Source organism: Echiichthys vipera (genome assembly GCF_963691815.1).
Source record: "Echiichthys vipera genome assembly, chromosome: 7".
NCBI classification, from domain to species: Eukaryota; Metazoa; Chordata; class Actinopteri; order Perciformes; family Trachinidae; genus Echiichthys; species Echiichthys vipera.
The window spans coordinates 16,122,228-16,136,090 of NC_139832.1; the positions used below are offsets into that span (position 1 = coordinate 16,122,228).

Below are 13,863 nucleotides of genomic sequence, written 5' to 3' on the forward strand. Positions count from 1 at the left end.
AATAACAAATAGATTAGCATAACGCCTATAACAAATTCAGTATTCAAATTCTCATAAACATCAAAATAAATATTATATTGCATCCACAGCTAAAGGGAAAAATAATGATTTTTAAGGCTGTTTAAACATGTTATAATCGTCTTTGTCAGGTTCATCAATGATAAACGGTCTGAAGTCTGTGGTTTTTGAAAGCTTAGTCATCAGGCGGATGCAATTTTCTGCAGGGTTGAGTGTTAAATGGTGCATGTATTATTTGGCAGAAATTATTGTTGCTGCTCCTGAGGTGGATGCGATTCTCTGCAGAGATGTGAAACAACATACTTCTGGTTCTGCTGCATCAACTTTGAATATTGAAGATTAACATATCATGAATTGAACAATATATAGAATGATGTACACTAACTATTCTAACGATTCTAACTATACGTCTTTAAACAATGTTACGTTTTTCTCTCTCTTTGTTATTAACAGTAGGTCAGTTTGAAGTGGTCTTTTTCCAGCAGCTACTGACTCTAAAACTGATTGAGTCTCGTCACAGTTGTAGATTGGCTTTAAGATTGGAGCTCATGGAGAGTGACATTGTTGTTCCTAAAACAAACTGTTTGTATAAATGAAATTACTTGAAAGACCCTATTTTCATATGACATCAAGTCAAACTTGCAAGAACGAGATTGGGAAAAAAGAAACATGACGCGTAAAGGTAAAAATAGATTTATTTGAAATCCATCTGTTTGTGTTTATTTACATTAGCCCTTTGATGCCTTTAGTTAGTTTGAATCATGATTAAATAATGTTCAATTTGAAACCACAAAATGTCCAAACACATCTAACTCAAGGTTGGATAAGCATTCAAAAGTCAAAAACTCTTTTTGTTTCTTCAGAAATCCAGTTCAAGTACACCTGTTCTTACATAAATATTTAACAACTTAAACTGATATATTCTGTTAAAGTTTAATTCCTGTGCAAAATCATCCCATGGTCTTTTTTGGCACTTACATACATCAAATGAGCCATCCAGACAGTTTTTTCGTGTAACAATTATTAACGGAGAAATCCAGAGAGTCGCTGACAGCCGGATGTGACTAACACTGATTAGCTCGGGGCAGTACGGTGAAGGCATTAAAATGCCTTTTTTACCCACTAATAATGCTCAAAATAACACCAAACCTCTGCAGTGGCATGATAAGAGTCTCTACACATTAACTAAAACACCAACTACGTAGTTAGTGACATCTGCGTTTATTAAAAAAGTGTTTTGAAAGACTTACCAGCTGGCCCCAGTACCATTCAAGTCGATTACCAAATGCAATCCAAAAGGAGCCCACTGGTGCTTCGTTTTATGTGTAGGGACTCTTATCATGCTATTGCAGAGGTTTGGTGTTATTTTGAGCAGTATAAGTGGTAAGAAACGGCGTTTTAATGCCTTCACCGCACTGCCCCGAGCTAATCACTGTTAGCTACGTCCGGCTGTTAGTGACTCTCCCAGATTTCTCCGTTAATAGTTGATCACCCAAAAAAACTGTCTTGATGGCTTATCTGATGTATTTAAGTGCAGAAAAAGACCATGGGGTGATATTGCGCCAGAATTACACTTTAAGAACAGCACAAAAATGGACAACACATGCAGACTGAACGCATGAGGGGACTTTGATTTTCTGAAACGTGGTGCTCGTACCGGTCTGACTTGGGTAAGATACCATCCCAAAGGCTATAGATTCGAAGGTCACCTAACAGTACTTCTTTAATCCTCACATTGTAAACATGGTTTCTAAGGCCTCCAGTCACATCCGAACCACATTAGCAGTTGTCTTTTTTCTTCCCATTGTGCCTTGAATAAATAATACAGGCGTGGTAAATGAGACAAAAGAAACAGGAATTCAGGCCTTTCTTTCAAAGCATAAACATAATAATTTAAAGATGTGTTTGACTTTAAGAATAGAAATGAAAGAATAAAGCACTTTTCTCTTTAGCGCTTTCCTTGATTTGTTCTTTATATTATTAACCAATTTATTTCTAAAACCACACATCGGCATCATCTAAAAAGGTCCTGTGTATCTGCCGTGCAGCTCATTTAGTGACGATGTTTTGGAGGACCACAGCAGATACCAGTATGTAGCGTCGTGCTAATGCTTATTTACTGGTTATTTTAGTTCACAGTCTTGTTGAGTATTTTAGGAGAAGGTACTGGTGAGGATGGCCTCTTGCTGCTGGTGATGGAGGGTCGTGATACCAACAGCAGGGGCGGGCAGAGCGGGCCGGCTCACTAACCGGAGCTGAGAATGACAGAAGAGACAGTAAGTTATGTGTAATATCAACAATTAAATGATTAAAGGTTTTATATTGGTAGATTATATTGTTTGAAACCCTGCTCACCTTACAGGCCAACTGCTTCTCAAACCTGGGAGCTACAAAAGACCAGGGACCCATGTTCTGAGGCTCCTCCTGACTCCAAATAAACTCTGTACATGAAAGTAAAAGAGGACAGGGTTTTTTCACTGAGCATGTCACGTAGTTTAGGGGGTTCTTCCCTTTTTACCACAGTTGGTTTGATCCAGATCCAACTGAAACTGGATTAGCCTCAGTGAGTTTTTGGAGGGGGAGAACAGTAAGACAGAGAGCCGAAGTGAAACGTGAACTTTCAAATGTCACTTGCTGTGACATTTGTAAACGCAAATAACTTAAAAAAGCCTCAGTTCAGTTCAGTAAGCTTTATTGGCATGCGATCTGACATGTTGCCAAAGCACACTTACTAATATAAGTAATCAACTTAGTTTTGGTGCAATTTTATTGTGACTGTGACTATGCAAGTGTTAATTTACTGAAAATAAGGACATGTTAGCAGGGATGGTACAAGATGTGTTATATTCTTTAGATAACAAAAGAAAATGTTGCTAATAATAATACAATAAAGAGATGTTGATAGGGATCAAACAAGACAGTCATTAGTCTGTAAATAACAACATGAAATAAAAGCATCACCTGGACGCTGGATATCGTGATGGTTGTTTTCACTATTTTCAGGAACCAAATTAAGTATCTGAACATAATCAGCAGATTCATTGACAAGGAGAATAATTGCCATTATTATTATTGTTGTTTTTGGCTGTGTGACTGAACAGAGAGGGCCGAATAGCACTGATGATTTTTAGACAGCAAAGACTAAATTATAGCTAAAAAGGATGGACAAAAGAGTGTTGATGGATATCATGGATAAGACCGAAATATTTACAGTGATGTAGGTATGTGTGCTGCCTGTAAAGCTCAATGGCTTGACGTTTAATCAGATGGCGTGGTAGATACCCAAGTTTGTGAGAATACAGGCAGTAAACCCCGAGAACACATTTCACTTTTTCAGACAAACTGATTGAAGAAACTTTCAGAAGTGACTTCAGGATTTGAGCTCTCGACGTGAAAACGTCCTCGTCTGATGTTCCGCAACCGTGTTGCAGTTCCGTAGACGATCACCTTCAGTAAAGTCAGCTAACAACCCACAAATGCAAAGTTTTACGGGTAAAGAGAAGGTCGCGTAGACCTATAGCCTTTAGTTCCTCATACTGGGAAAGTCTTGCATAACGGTCAAAGTGTGGACTGACACTCATTCAGCTACAGACGGTGGACAAAATACCAAAAACAATTGGTACAATTAACCCTGCAGTGTATACCAGTCTGGCAAGGCTCAAACTTTAGATTTTTGTTTGACAGATACACAGACGCTTCAGAATTTCTGGTTTCTTTGTGAGTTGTCTAATGTTATCTTAGGTACTTTTTAATATAAGTGACGACTGTCAGACTTCTATTGTAGTTGCCGCTCATTGCAGAATGGCATTCAACTTCCCGTGACTCACCCGTGGAGCTGCTTTTGCAGTTGTTTTTCTGCCCGACGCTCACATTTAGATGGCTGCATCATCAAGTGACTCTGGTCCAGAGTGTATTTAGGAAAAAATCACTTTCCTCCAAGTGATCAATGATAAAACTGATATTGCTTTCTGTTGTTCAAAGGTCATTTCTCATTTTTAATCACGTTAACTGAAGACTGAGAGCAAAACTATTTGTGCTTCATAAGGACAATTACAAATAGTGGTACCTTGAATATATAGTGGGAATTTAAGGACGAATGACTCAGCAAAACCTAAAACTTTTCAGCTGATGTATTTTGAGCGTGCCAGACTACTGTGATGGAGTCTATGTCTATTTATAAAAATAAAAAAGCAAAGGTTAAGAGGATTAAAAATAAAACAGAGAGCTTTCAGTGTATCTGCACTACATTCATATCTGGAACAATTTCCCAGTAAATCTGAGATATGTCTTAATTTAAAATCATATCTTCATTACCATTAAATGTTGTGTTACTGCACTTTTAAGCTTGGAGGTAAATAACCACACCTTTCCTTTATGTGTGAAAATTATAATTTTATATAAATAATATTGTGTTGCCTCTTGTGCATCAGTCAAAGACTGCAGTATTACATAATGTAGCACAGCGAAATGCCTCAGAAATCATTACATGCAGATCACAGCAAGCATGTCAGCAGAGAGGACAGTGGACACAAAGAGACTACAGATTACATTACACACTATGACATTTATTTACACACACTATTATATTGTTATTGATATGTTCTCTTTTTATAGTTACCTTTTTTTTTAAACTTTTGCTTCACTCATCTGCTTTTATTCTCTTGGGAAGCACTTTTAAACATTGTTTTAAAAAGTGCAATATAAAAGTAATTGTATTATTTTCATTATTATTATTATTATTATTATTATCTGAATAAATGTAACTACTTAGAATTTATCTTAGAAGTCATTTTAATAGAAACAGATACATTTATATTGTAAATAACTGATGACACAAACTATCACCAGTTGTAGCCCTAAATCACTTTGGGGTTATTTCAGTGGCTGTTAATTTGTCCTCTACTGTGCTTCTCCTTTGGTTGAACAGTCTCATGCACAGACGAGAAGTGCGCCTGCACACGAGCCGTAGTGTTATAAATGGTGAGGTTTGGTCTAAAAAGTACTGAGAATACGACTGGATAAATGAGACTTGGATTATACTGCATGATTTTTTGTCTGAGTTCGTAAACGGATGTTTTGATATAGTTTGGCTGTAGTTAAATATGGACCCTAATATGATTCTCTGTTCGCTGTGGAGGCATGCAACAAAAACACATTCTCACCAAATATTTCAGCCTGAAAATGTTCACTACAGCAATTGTGAAAATGGTTATGTGTTCATTGAGGGAAACTGGTTTGCTTGTAATACTGCTGTAACAGCCATAAACTGCAGAAATTAACTTTGCCTCAATGACTGGCCTAAAATCAAACAAAATGTTGTTGTGATGACACCTATCATGAGTTAGTTTGCCAACAAACGGTGGAGGCCCCACACATACCTTTGGCGTTGGGGTATTTTTTAAGCTCCTGCTGTAGAGCGTCCAGTGGGAATGGACACAGCTCCTCTACACGGATGAGTGCTGTGTTCTGGTTGGCTGCTGATGTCTCCCTCTGCTTCAGCAGGGCGTAGTAATGTTTACCTGAGCACAGCACCACCTTCTGGACACTGCATGGAATAAAAAAAGAATGGGTTTTTATTAAAGGACTCGATAGACTGGCGTCCTGTCCAGGGTGTACCCTGCCTCACGCCTGATGTCAGCTGGGATCGGCTCCAGCCCCCCCGCGACCCCGACAGGGACAAGCGGTTGAAGATGAATGAATAAACAACATTTCTCCCACTCACTCCCTACTTGAACATCCAGTCTGCCGTAGCAGCTGTACAATCAAGTTGGTAGTGAAGTTATCAAGAACTGTGATTTATTCCATGGATACAGCTTCTCTCCATTCTCCTCTTTTTCCATGTATATAGCTTATTTATTCTTGTATTCTTGTACCTCTTTTATATTGTTTTTTAATGCAACAAAAGGAGTAGCACTCCAAATGTCGTCTGTAATATAATGTTAATAAAGGATATTCTATTCTATTATTCATCTCATGCCTAACTTTAGTGGATTGGGTACAGATTAAACTGCAGATTCTCCAGTTCAAAATGGATGTCTGTTTTTGTGCCACGACAAAGGCGAAAATGACACCTACAACAGACAATGTCAAGCTGGTTTTTAACCTTTTTTTTGTTGAGGAGTCATTAAGTATGATCAACAGTCAAAAAAAATAGTTTGAATAAATCTGCACAAAAACTATTAGACTGATGAGTCGAGTAGTGTACAAGATAAGCTGTGGATGGAAACACAAAAACATGGCTGAACGCAAGATCTTCTCCCAGGCCAATAAATCACAATCATTAGAGAAGCCTCCAAGTCTTCACAATCATTAAATGTTGCGGCTTCTGTACCTTTGTGCTGAGACTGAAGTATCGCCCAACACTGGTCTGAAAGATGTTCCAGGTCCTAGTTCAGTCAGACTGGACGCTGCCCCCTGTGAAAACAAAAAATAGTCAGCCACTTGCATGGAAATATCTGGGGAAAAGGAGTTGTAAACATGTTTCTACAGCGCTTACAGAAAATCTGAGCAGTGTCTTAGGTCCAACCACAATGAGAGGTTTGCGGAAGTTACGGATCATCTGCCTCCTCAGCAGGTGGAAGTACTGAGCAGACGTGGTGGGGTTGACCACAGCCATGTTCACATTGTCACCGTCCACACCCTCTTCTTTACTGTCACACATCTACGAGACAGAGCAGGACGAGTTAGTGATCATTAACAATTCAGGTAATGTGTAACACGACACAGAACGCTGCTGGGAGAGCACACACATTCTGCTAAAAAACAACTTTAGTTTGTAAACCAGTTAACAAATAACGGCAGACAGAGCAGTGCTTTGAAAACAATACTCTCAAAATGTGTGTGTTGGTCGGTGAATGACAGGCATACTTTTCCATCTGTGCAGTGCACGATTGAACACTACTTCTTACACAGGTCCTTAACAAATCTTTCTACAAAATCAGACATTAAAAAATAGCAAACATGCTGTATGATGGAAAGAAAACTAAAAGGTGCCTTTGCAGTTGCTGCTCTACAACTGCTGAACCAGTCCCCATTAGATATCAGATGTCCTCCCTCTATCTCTGTTTTTAAATCTACGCTGACGACATATTTTTATTAATCTTTTACACAGCACTTTGGTCACCTTAAGATGTGTTTACATGTGCTCCAGAAATAAACGTTACATACTTCCTTACTATAATTTGAACAGTCAACATTTTCAGACAAATGCCATGTATGCAATCACTGCTTATTCTCTTTAGTAGCGCACTATATTTACTCTTCGACAATATATTCAAGTGTCTTAGGTGTGAAATGCAGCATGTAGTCATGTGTCACATTTATGGATTTATAGATTAAAAAATGACTGATGACGCACAATGACGATGATTCTTTAATGTCTTCAGTCTTCATTTAAGGCTCACTAGAGTGTAAACTACAGAGTGCCTATTATAGAGGGAGTAAGTAAGGGAGTGATTTTTGTACACAGCCTCAATCTGATCTCTTTTAAAGCCTGATTGCTAGTGGATAATTAAGAGACATTATCTCTGCTGATTTGTTATTGATTACACCGGTTAATGGCCTGTTAATTATATCCTCTGTGCTGCATCACGTTCCTTTGTACTGAAGAAAGCTGACATGGCGTGACATGTCTGTACCATGGCACTGGTTTGCAAAAACGAGTTATACTGTAAGTACTTACTACTGTTTTACTGTATATACTGTAAGACAGTATCACAGTAAAAAAGTAGAAAGACACCTCAAAAGCTACAAATGGACAAAGTGAAAAGGTAACCTCTGCTCTGGCCATGAAAACTTCCATAATGTTTTAAATATCATTAATTCAAAAGTCGATGAATATGCAGGACTTGAAGCATGTAGATATGCAGCGTTCACGTCACATGAGATGCATAATAGAGATGATAAAGATAACGAACTGTGATCATTCACGTTGTATGATGGAAAAGTTGGGGACGGAAAAGAATATCTATGTCTGGACAACACAGCACTACAGTTCATCCATTACATTTGGATTGACCGACCTTCAACGACTGACTTTGGCTGACCTGAGGCGTACACGTTTGTTTGTTTTTTTCAGGCATGTACGTAACATTAAGTGCCATGTCAGACATGTAATAATACCATAATTACAACTGGGATGTTGACATGAACTCTGTTTACACAGAAACTGGTAACTTGGTTTGACACGGATGAAATTTCACACAGACCTGGAGGAAACGCTCCATACGGCATGATGAATGTTCAGGACCCGCTCCATCATAGCCGTGAGGCAGCAGGATCACCAACCCGCACTGTAGGAGCCACTTGGCTTCACCTGGGGACACAGCACATCTGATGTGTGAAAGATTTTTCCAAAAATATGAAATAATGAGAGTAATTGTGAATCTGCTGATAGCACCAGTGTAGTCGGAGTTTACCTCCAGTGATGAAGGTATCAAAGATGATCTGAGCGCCGTTAAAGAAATCTCCAAACTGAGCCTCCCAGATGGGAAGGAGTTTCGGCTGAGCAATACTCATTCCATATTCAAATCCAAGCACTGCCTCCTCAGACAGTGGACTGTTACACACCTAAACACACACAAAGACATAACAATACAAAACGTAAAAGGAGGAAACTGTTTGATCTTATTTAGGAATTATTAATAATAATAATTATTACACATATGTCATGATTTAGACAGATCTATCTAGTTTATAAAGGTTTTACCTCCAGGAAACCTGTCTGCCGAGGGCTGATGTGGTTCAAAGGAATGTACATGTCATTCGTTTCTTGACACACTACCATGGCGTGACGCTGACTGAATGTGCCTCTTCCAACGTCCTGCCCACTGATTCGAATATCAAAGCCTGTAAAAGTAAAAATTTTAAATCTACAAACCCATTTTTGACAGCCAGATGAGGATTCTTCTATTTGATCTGGTGAATTTCCTGCTCAACACCTTGACTCACCTTGGGAGAGGAGGGAGCCGAAAGCCAAGGCCTCTGCTGTGGACCAGTCCAGTTTGGTTCCTTCTTCCAACTTGTGCGACCGAGCCTGTGTTCACAAAGGAGGAAATGTCAACAACTGCCATGCTGCCATGTCAACAACAGACAATCCAACAGAAATGACAGTAACAAGCCGCACCTGTGCGTGGGTTTTTCCAAGGTGGTTGTGCAGCTGGATTTGCTCAGGGATGTCCACAGACTTTGCTCCCACAAACTGCAGCAGGGGAACAGGGACGCCTGTGTCCCAGGTGGTGACTCTGGCCTGGGGTTCCACCAGATCCCCCCAGCGGCCCTGCAGGTTGGTGGGTGGAGGGCTGTACAGGGTCATGTTGGCCAGCTTATCGTTGAGCATGCCATAGTGTTGGGACTTGATCTTGTCACGCTCAACTTCGGTCATCAGACCCTCGGAGATCAGCTGGTCTGAGTAGGAGTCAGGGACGCTCTTACGGGAGCTGTGAGGATCCAAAAATGAGAGTCTGTTTTATCAACCAGATTCAAGAACGCAAACGGAAATAAATCTGGAACGATGGAATTTCAAGACACTTAAAACAATATGCGATATGAGTCGAAATACATCTTTCAGTGGTAGAAAAAAACATTTTGTTTGTTTTTAATTATGGACCTTGTTGTCTGTGTAAAAACTGTACTAACCTTAAGGTTCAAATTTAATGAGTTTATGGATATTTTTGTTTAACAACGCTTAAATTACACATAACCCAATATTTACATTCATCAGAAACCTCCCTGGTCTCAGTGGTTAGAGCCCAAACATGTAAAGTCTGCACACAACATATCAAAGCATGTTACATGGTTGTTTTCTCTATAGCAGCAGTAACTTTTATAAAATAGTTGGGTTTTTTTGAGGAACTATTTTCTTTAAATAGTGGTTGGACGGTGAAAAGAAAACATGTAATTTCATTTACGTGAACAAGCTTTCCATGCTACCTGACACCAGGAAGAGTTTGAGCTTTTCAGACACACCTATCTCACTTTTTCTGTTGCTAATTTGACTGCTGAATTAGATTTGCAGTCGGTAGAAGCAAAACATATAACAGAATTTGAAGTAGAGTGAGACCTCTTCATGATAGGAAAGCTGAACAAGGTCACAAGGTGAATTTAACTGACCGGATGATCTTGTACATGGCCGGGTTGGTGAAGAAAGGCTCGTCCAGCTCGTTGTGGCCCCACTGACGGTAGCAGATCAGGTCCAGGATGACGTCTTTCCTGAAAAGCCGCTGGTACTCCACAGCCAGCCGAGTGGCCCGCATCACATCCTCTGCATCATCGCCATTTACGTGGATCACAGCACAGTTCACCATCTTACCTGTGGTGAAAAGGAGAGCATTAGTTTCTGCTTATAACAGGACAGATGACCTGTGTTTAGTAATATACTGAGAACACATATTGGGGTTTACCAAACTTTGGCAGTTCAAATAGTATCATACGAGTGTGACCTTTCAAAACAAAACAAGCACATTTGCAAAAGACTAGGTTTGATATGATATCACTGACCGACGTCACTGCAGTACAAAGAGGATCTCGCTCTCTCGGATGGAGTGGTGTAACCCACTTGGTTGTTCACAATGAGGTGCATGCTCCCGCCGACTCTGTAGTGAGGGAGGTTTGAAATGGTCAGCGTTTCTGGAACGATCCCTTGGCCGGGGAAAGAGCCATCACCGTGGACCTGTGAAGAAGACGACAGAGATTGTCTTGTAGTGTGAACAGTGCAGGATGGTTTGATATGACTTCTTTTTTTAAATGAGAAAGTTTTGCCGTCGCCAAGGGTGAATAAACATTTGTTATTTTAATTGTTGTTCATTTCATTTAAAGTCTGAGTTTTGTGAGCCTGAAAAATTGTGCAGATTGGTCCTGTAAACTGAGCCTGAATCTGATCATTGACATAGTGTCACTGGATTTATTTGCTTTTCCCTCCAGTAAGGAGTAATAAAAAAATTGATCACTACAAGTAGTAATTAGTTGCGCTTCCTCCTCTTGCAAACTCAAACCTCTTGACTGCATGTGAGTATATGAGTTGCGCACCTGCAGACAGACGACTTGGTCGCCAGGCTGGGCGTTGTCTTCAGGTGAATAGTCTCCTTCCTGCCTGAGCTGCTGCCTGGCTCTGGTTTTGCCCTGAGCCACAGGGTTGATCGCCTCGAGATGAGATGGGTTGGGCAGCATGGTCACATGAAGAGGGTGTTGAGCTCCAAAATCCAGCTCTACTGAGGAGGTGAGGTGGGAGAGGACGTCACCGATGGCAGGGGATGTGTCAGGGAACTCGCTGAGGCCTCGCATCTTACGGAACATGAGCTGGAGAGAAAAGTGATCGAAGAACAGTGTTGGTTGATACTATCCTACCCTTGTTTGCCCTTTGGCAGCTGGATGTGACTTTTTGCTCACTTGAGCTGCTAATTACAGTTGTGCGGCATAAACAATAATCTTGTCAGGTCACGGATAATTTCAAAGTGTACATGTCTCATTAAATGTGGCTGTCTAGGCTGATTAACCTCTGGTGGGAACTTCAGCAGGCCTGTCAGGAGGTTAAGTCGGCCTCTGTGGGGCATGCCGATGACAATGTCTGTGACTCCACTGTGGGCCAACTGGTGGAAAAGCTCGTAAAAGAAGCCCATCATGCTCTCTGCTCCTTCTCCTCCATAACGTTTCACAGTAGCAAACTTGGTGCCCAAAAAGTGGTCAAATTCCTACAGGTGGTGAGAGAGAAGTAAAGAATCAGATGCATTAAAAAATACATGACATAACCAAACGAAACAATAAGATGTGTCAAATAATACAGAATATTTTTTGCACCCTCCTCTTTTTTATCTTAAACCTACCTGAGACTCCAGCATGATCTTGGCCAGCTGCCTCCTCTCCTCTTTGGAGAAACTCTTCTTCTTGAGTTCCTCAAAGCGATCAGCGAACCATTCCCTCTCCTCGAGACTGCTCAGCTGGCTGGTCTCCACTGAGAGATGGCCACAGTAGGCTCCTTCCAGGTAGGCCTGAACCTCTTCCACTGAAGCCTCCGCTTTGCCAAAGTGTCGTAGACCTGCAGAAGCACATTGAATGAGCCGTGGGGAGCGCTTTTATAGCATTTTTTTATAGTCATGTTTGTTGAAGGAGAATACTTAATTGTCACACCTTCTGTGCTGACATGTACCTGAGGTGTTAAGTTGTCCTGTGATGGTACCAGTCAACATGTTTATCTCTGGGACGCTGTCAACAACAGGCTCCTGGGGGAGTAGGGGGTTAATTTTAGCAGCCTTGTGTCCATGTGCTCTGTATGCCTCCACCAGACGGGCCAGACCATGATCTGCAAAAACAACAGGCCGCTGTCAGGACGAGCTGTCCCAAAAACACTTCAATGTCAGCCACTGTCGGCTAACCGCAATAAAAGCATCCTCTACCCCGGGGTCTTCAACCTTTTTTTTTGGCCAAGGACCCCTAAGCTTAAAGAGAGAAGAAGCAGGACCCCCTAGTACATTAAACTGAGTTGTATATTAAATTGGGCCTTACAGCTAGGGCAGCCTAAAGTCTATACACACAGCTTTTTATGATGCATACAATACTAAGATATTACAATGCTTGCCACTGACATTATTACATATTCATGTATTTATATTCATTCATCATATGTTAATGTTAAACATAAATTTGGAAAGCACATTGAATCATTCAGCTCAACTGTATCTGTGCATGGCTAACTTACCTATAAGCCAGTAAGACTAGCATCAAGGCTGTGTCAATGTATTGGTTTTCTTTCACAAATGTATCTTTGCTATTAATACGTTGCATTCATGTTAATGCACATTACCAAACAAGTTAGCAGACCCCCTGCAGTAACTCTGCGGACCCCGTGGGGATCCCGAACCCCCTGTTGAAGACCTCTGCTCCAGCTAAATCAATGAGCCATGTGACTCTTGAAATGTGAGTGATACTGTTCACAAAGTAAAATAACATTAATGCACGTTTCTTAGTCGGTGACTTTATTTTAGCTCCTCTGAGGTTCAGTTTCTCCAGGAGTGAATTAACCCCATACAGGACTGACCTTGGTTCAGCGCCGTGACGCGGTCCCTCAGAGACTTGTGGTCGCTCTCAGTCTGTTTGGGTCGGTATCCGTAAACACCTTTCTTGGTGTGATAACAGCCGACCACCTGCCGAGCGACAGTCGGTGGCAGTCTGCTCAGCGACTTCTTCAGGAAAAGCAGGGCCGACATTGTTTTAAAAAGTTTAAGGTAATGTTATAATCGTATATCGGCACACACCAACCGACGCCAACGGCTACAGGACAGCGGCCATACTGCCGAGAGAGAGGGGGGCGTTGTGGGAGGAGAAGCCGCATCGGAAGCCCATTGGCTGAGGTTCACGTACTCTTTTCAAAACAGTTACGAGGAAATCTTTCACTTTTAGTTTTTTTATTGATTTCGTCTTAGGTTAATCGAAAACAAAAACCACCAAGTTCGTATTTGCAGCATGATAATACATTTTGGAGCAACTGTTCCTTGTGTTAAAGCGAGTTAAAATTCCGAGGTCATTGAAGTAGCCTCCGTGACGTAAGCGCAACAAGTGTCAAGGAACGAGATCAGTGGTGTGTTCACGTTCTCCTTGGAAATTCCAGGGTCCATATTTGAAGATTGGAAAGCAGGATTTCACCGTTACCTTTGCACAGTCGTCGCCATAACACGCGTTGTTTTGGTAAGAAATTGACCCATTTCTGTGTATTGCTTCTTTTATAGGTATTTAAATACCATATATGTGAAGAAATTACAGTGAGTAAAAGGATGTGGACTATTTGCTATGGCCTCCACAGACACCAGATCTCCCCCCGAGTTATAGATTTTGGAGCAGTGTGCTGGATAGCTC

The 13,863-nt window shown here is 40.9% G+C and overlaps 1 protein-coding gene across 1 annotated transcript; it reads right to left on the minus strand.

Moving 5' to 3' along the window:
- Window positions 1–735: 735 nt before the first annotated feature.
- On the minus strand, window positions 736–13,280 carry dhtkd1 (dehydrogenase E1 and transketolase domain containing 1). The gene is made up of 17 exons (XM_083916697.1): window positions 13,049–13,280; window positions 12,161–12,313; window positions 11,838–12,049; window positions 11,511–11,705; window positions 11,044–11,313; window positions 10,516–10,687; window positions 10,129–10,327; window positions 9,143–9,455; window positions 8,968–9,052; window positions 8,726–8,865; window positions 8,436–8,586; window positions 8,226–8,332; window positions 6,515–6,679; window positions 6,350–6,432; window positions 5,397–5,563; window positions 2,374–2,459; window positions 736–2,273 (listed from the first exon to the last, which is right to left on the minus strand). The coding sequence occupies exons 1-17, from the start codon at window positions 13,215–13,217 to the stop codon at window positions 2,172–2,174; spliced, it is 2,769 nt and encodes a 922-aa protein (XP_083772823.1). The 5' UTR covers window positions 13,218–13,280; the 3' UTR covers window positions 736–2,171.
- Window positions 13,281–13,863: the final 583 nt, after the last annotated feature.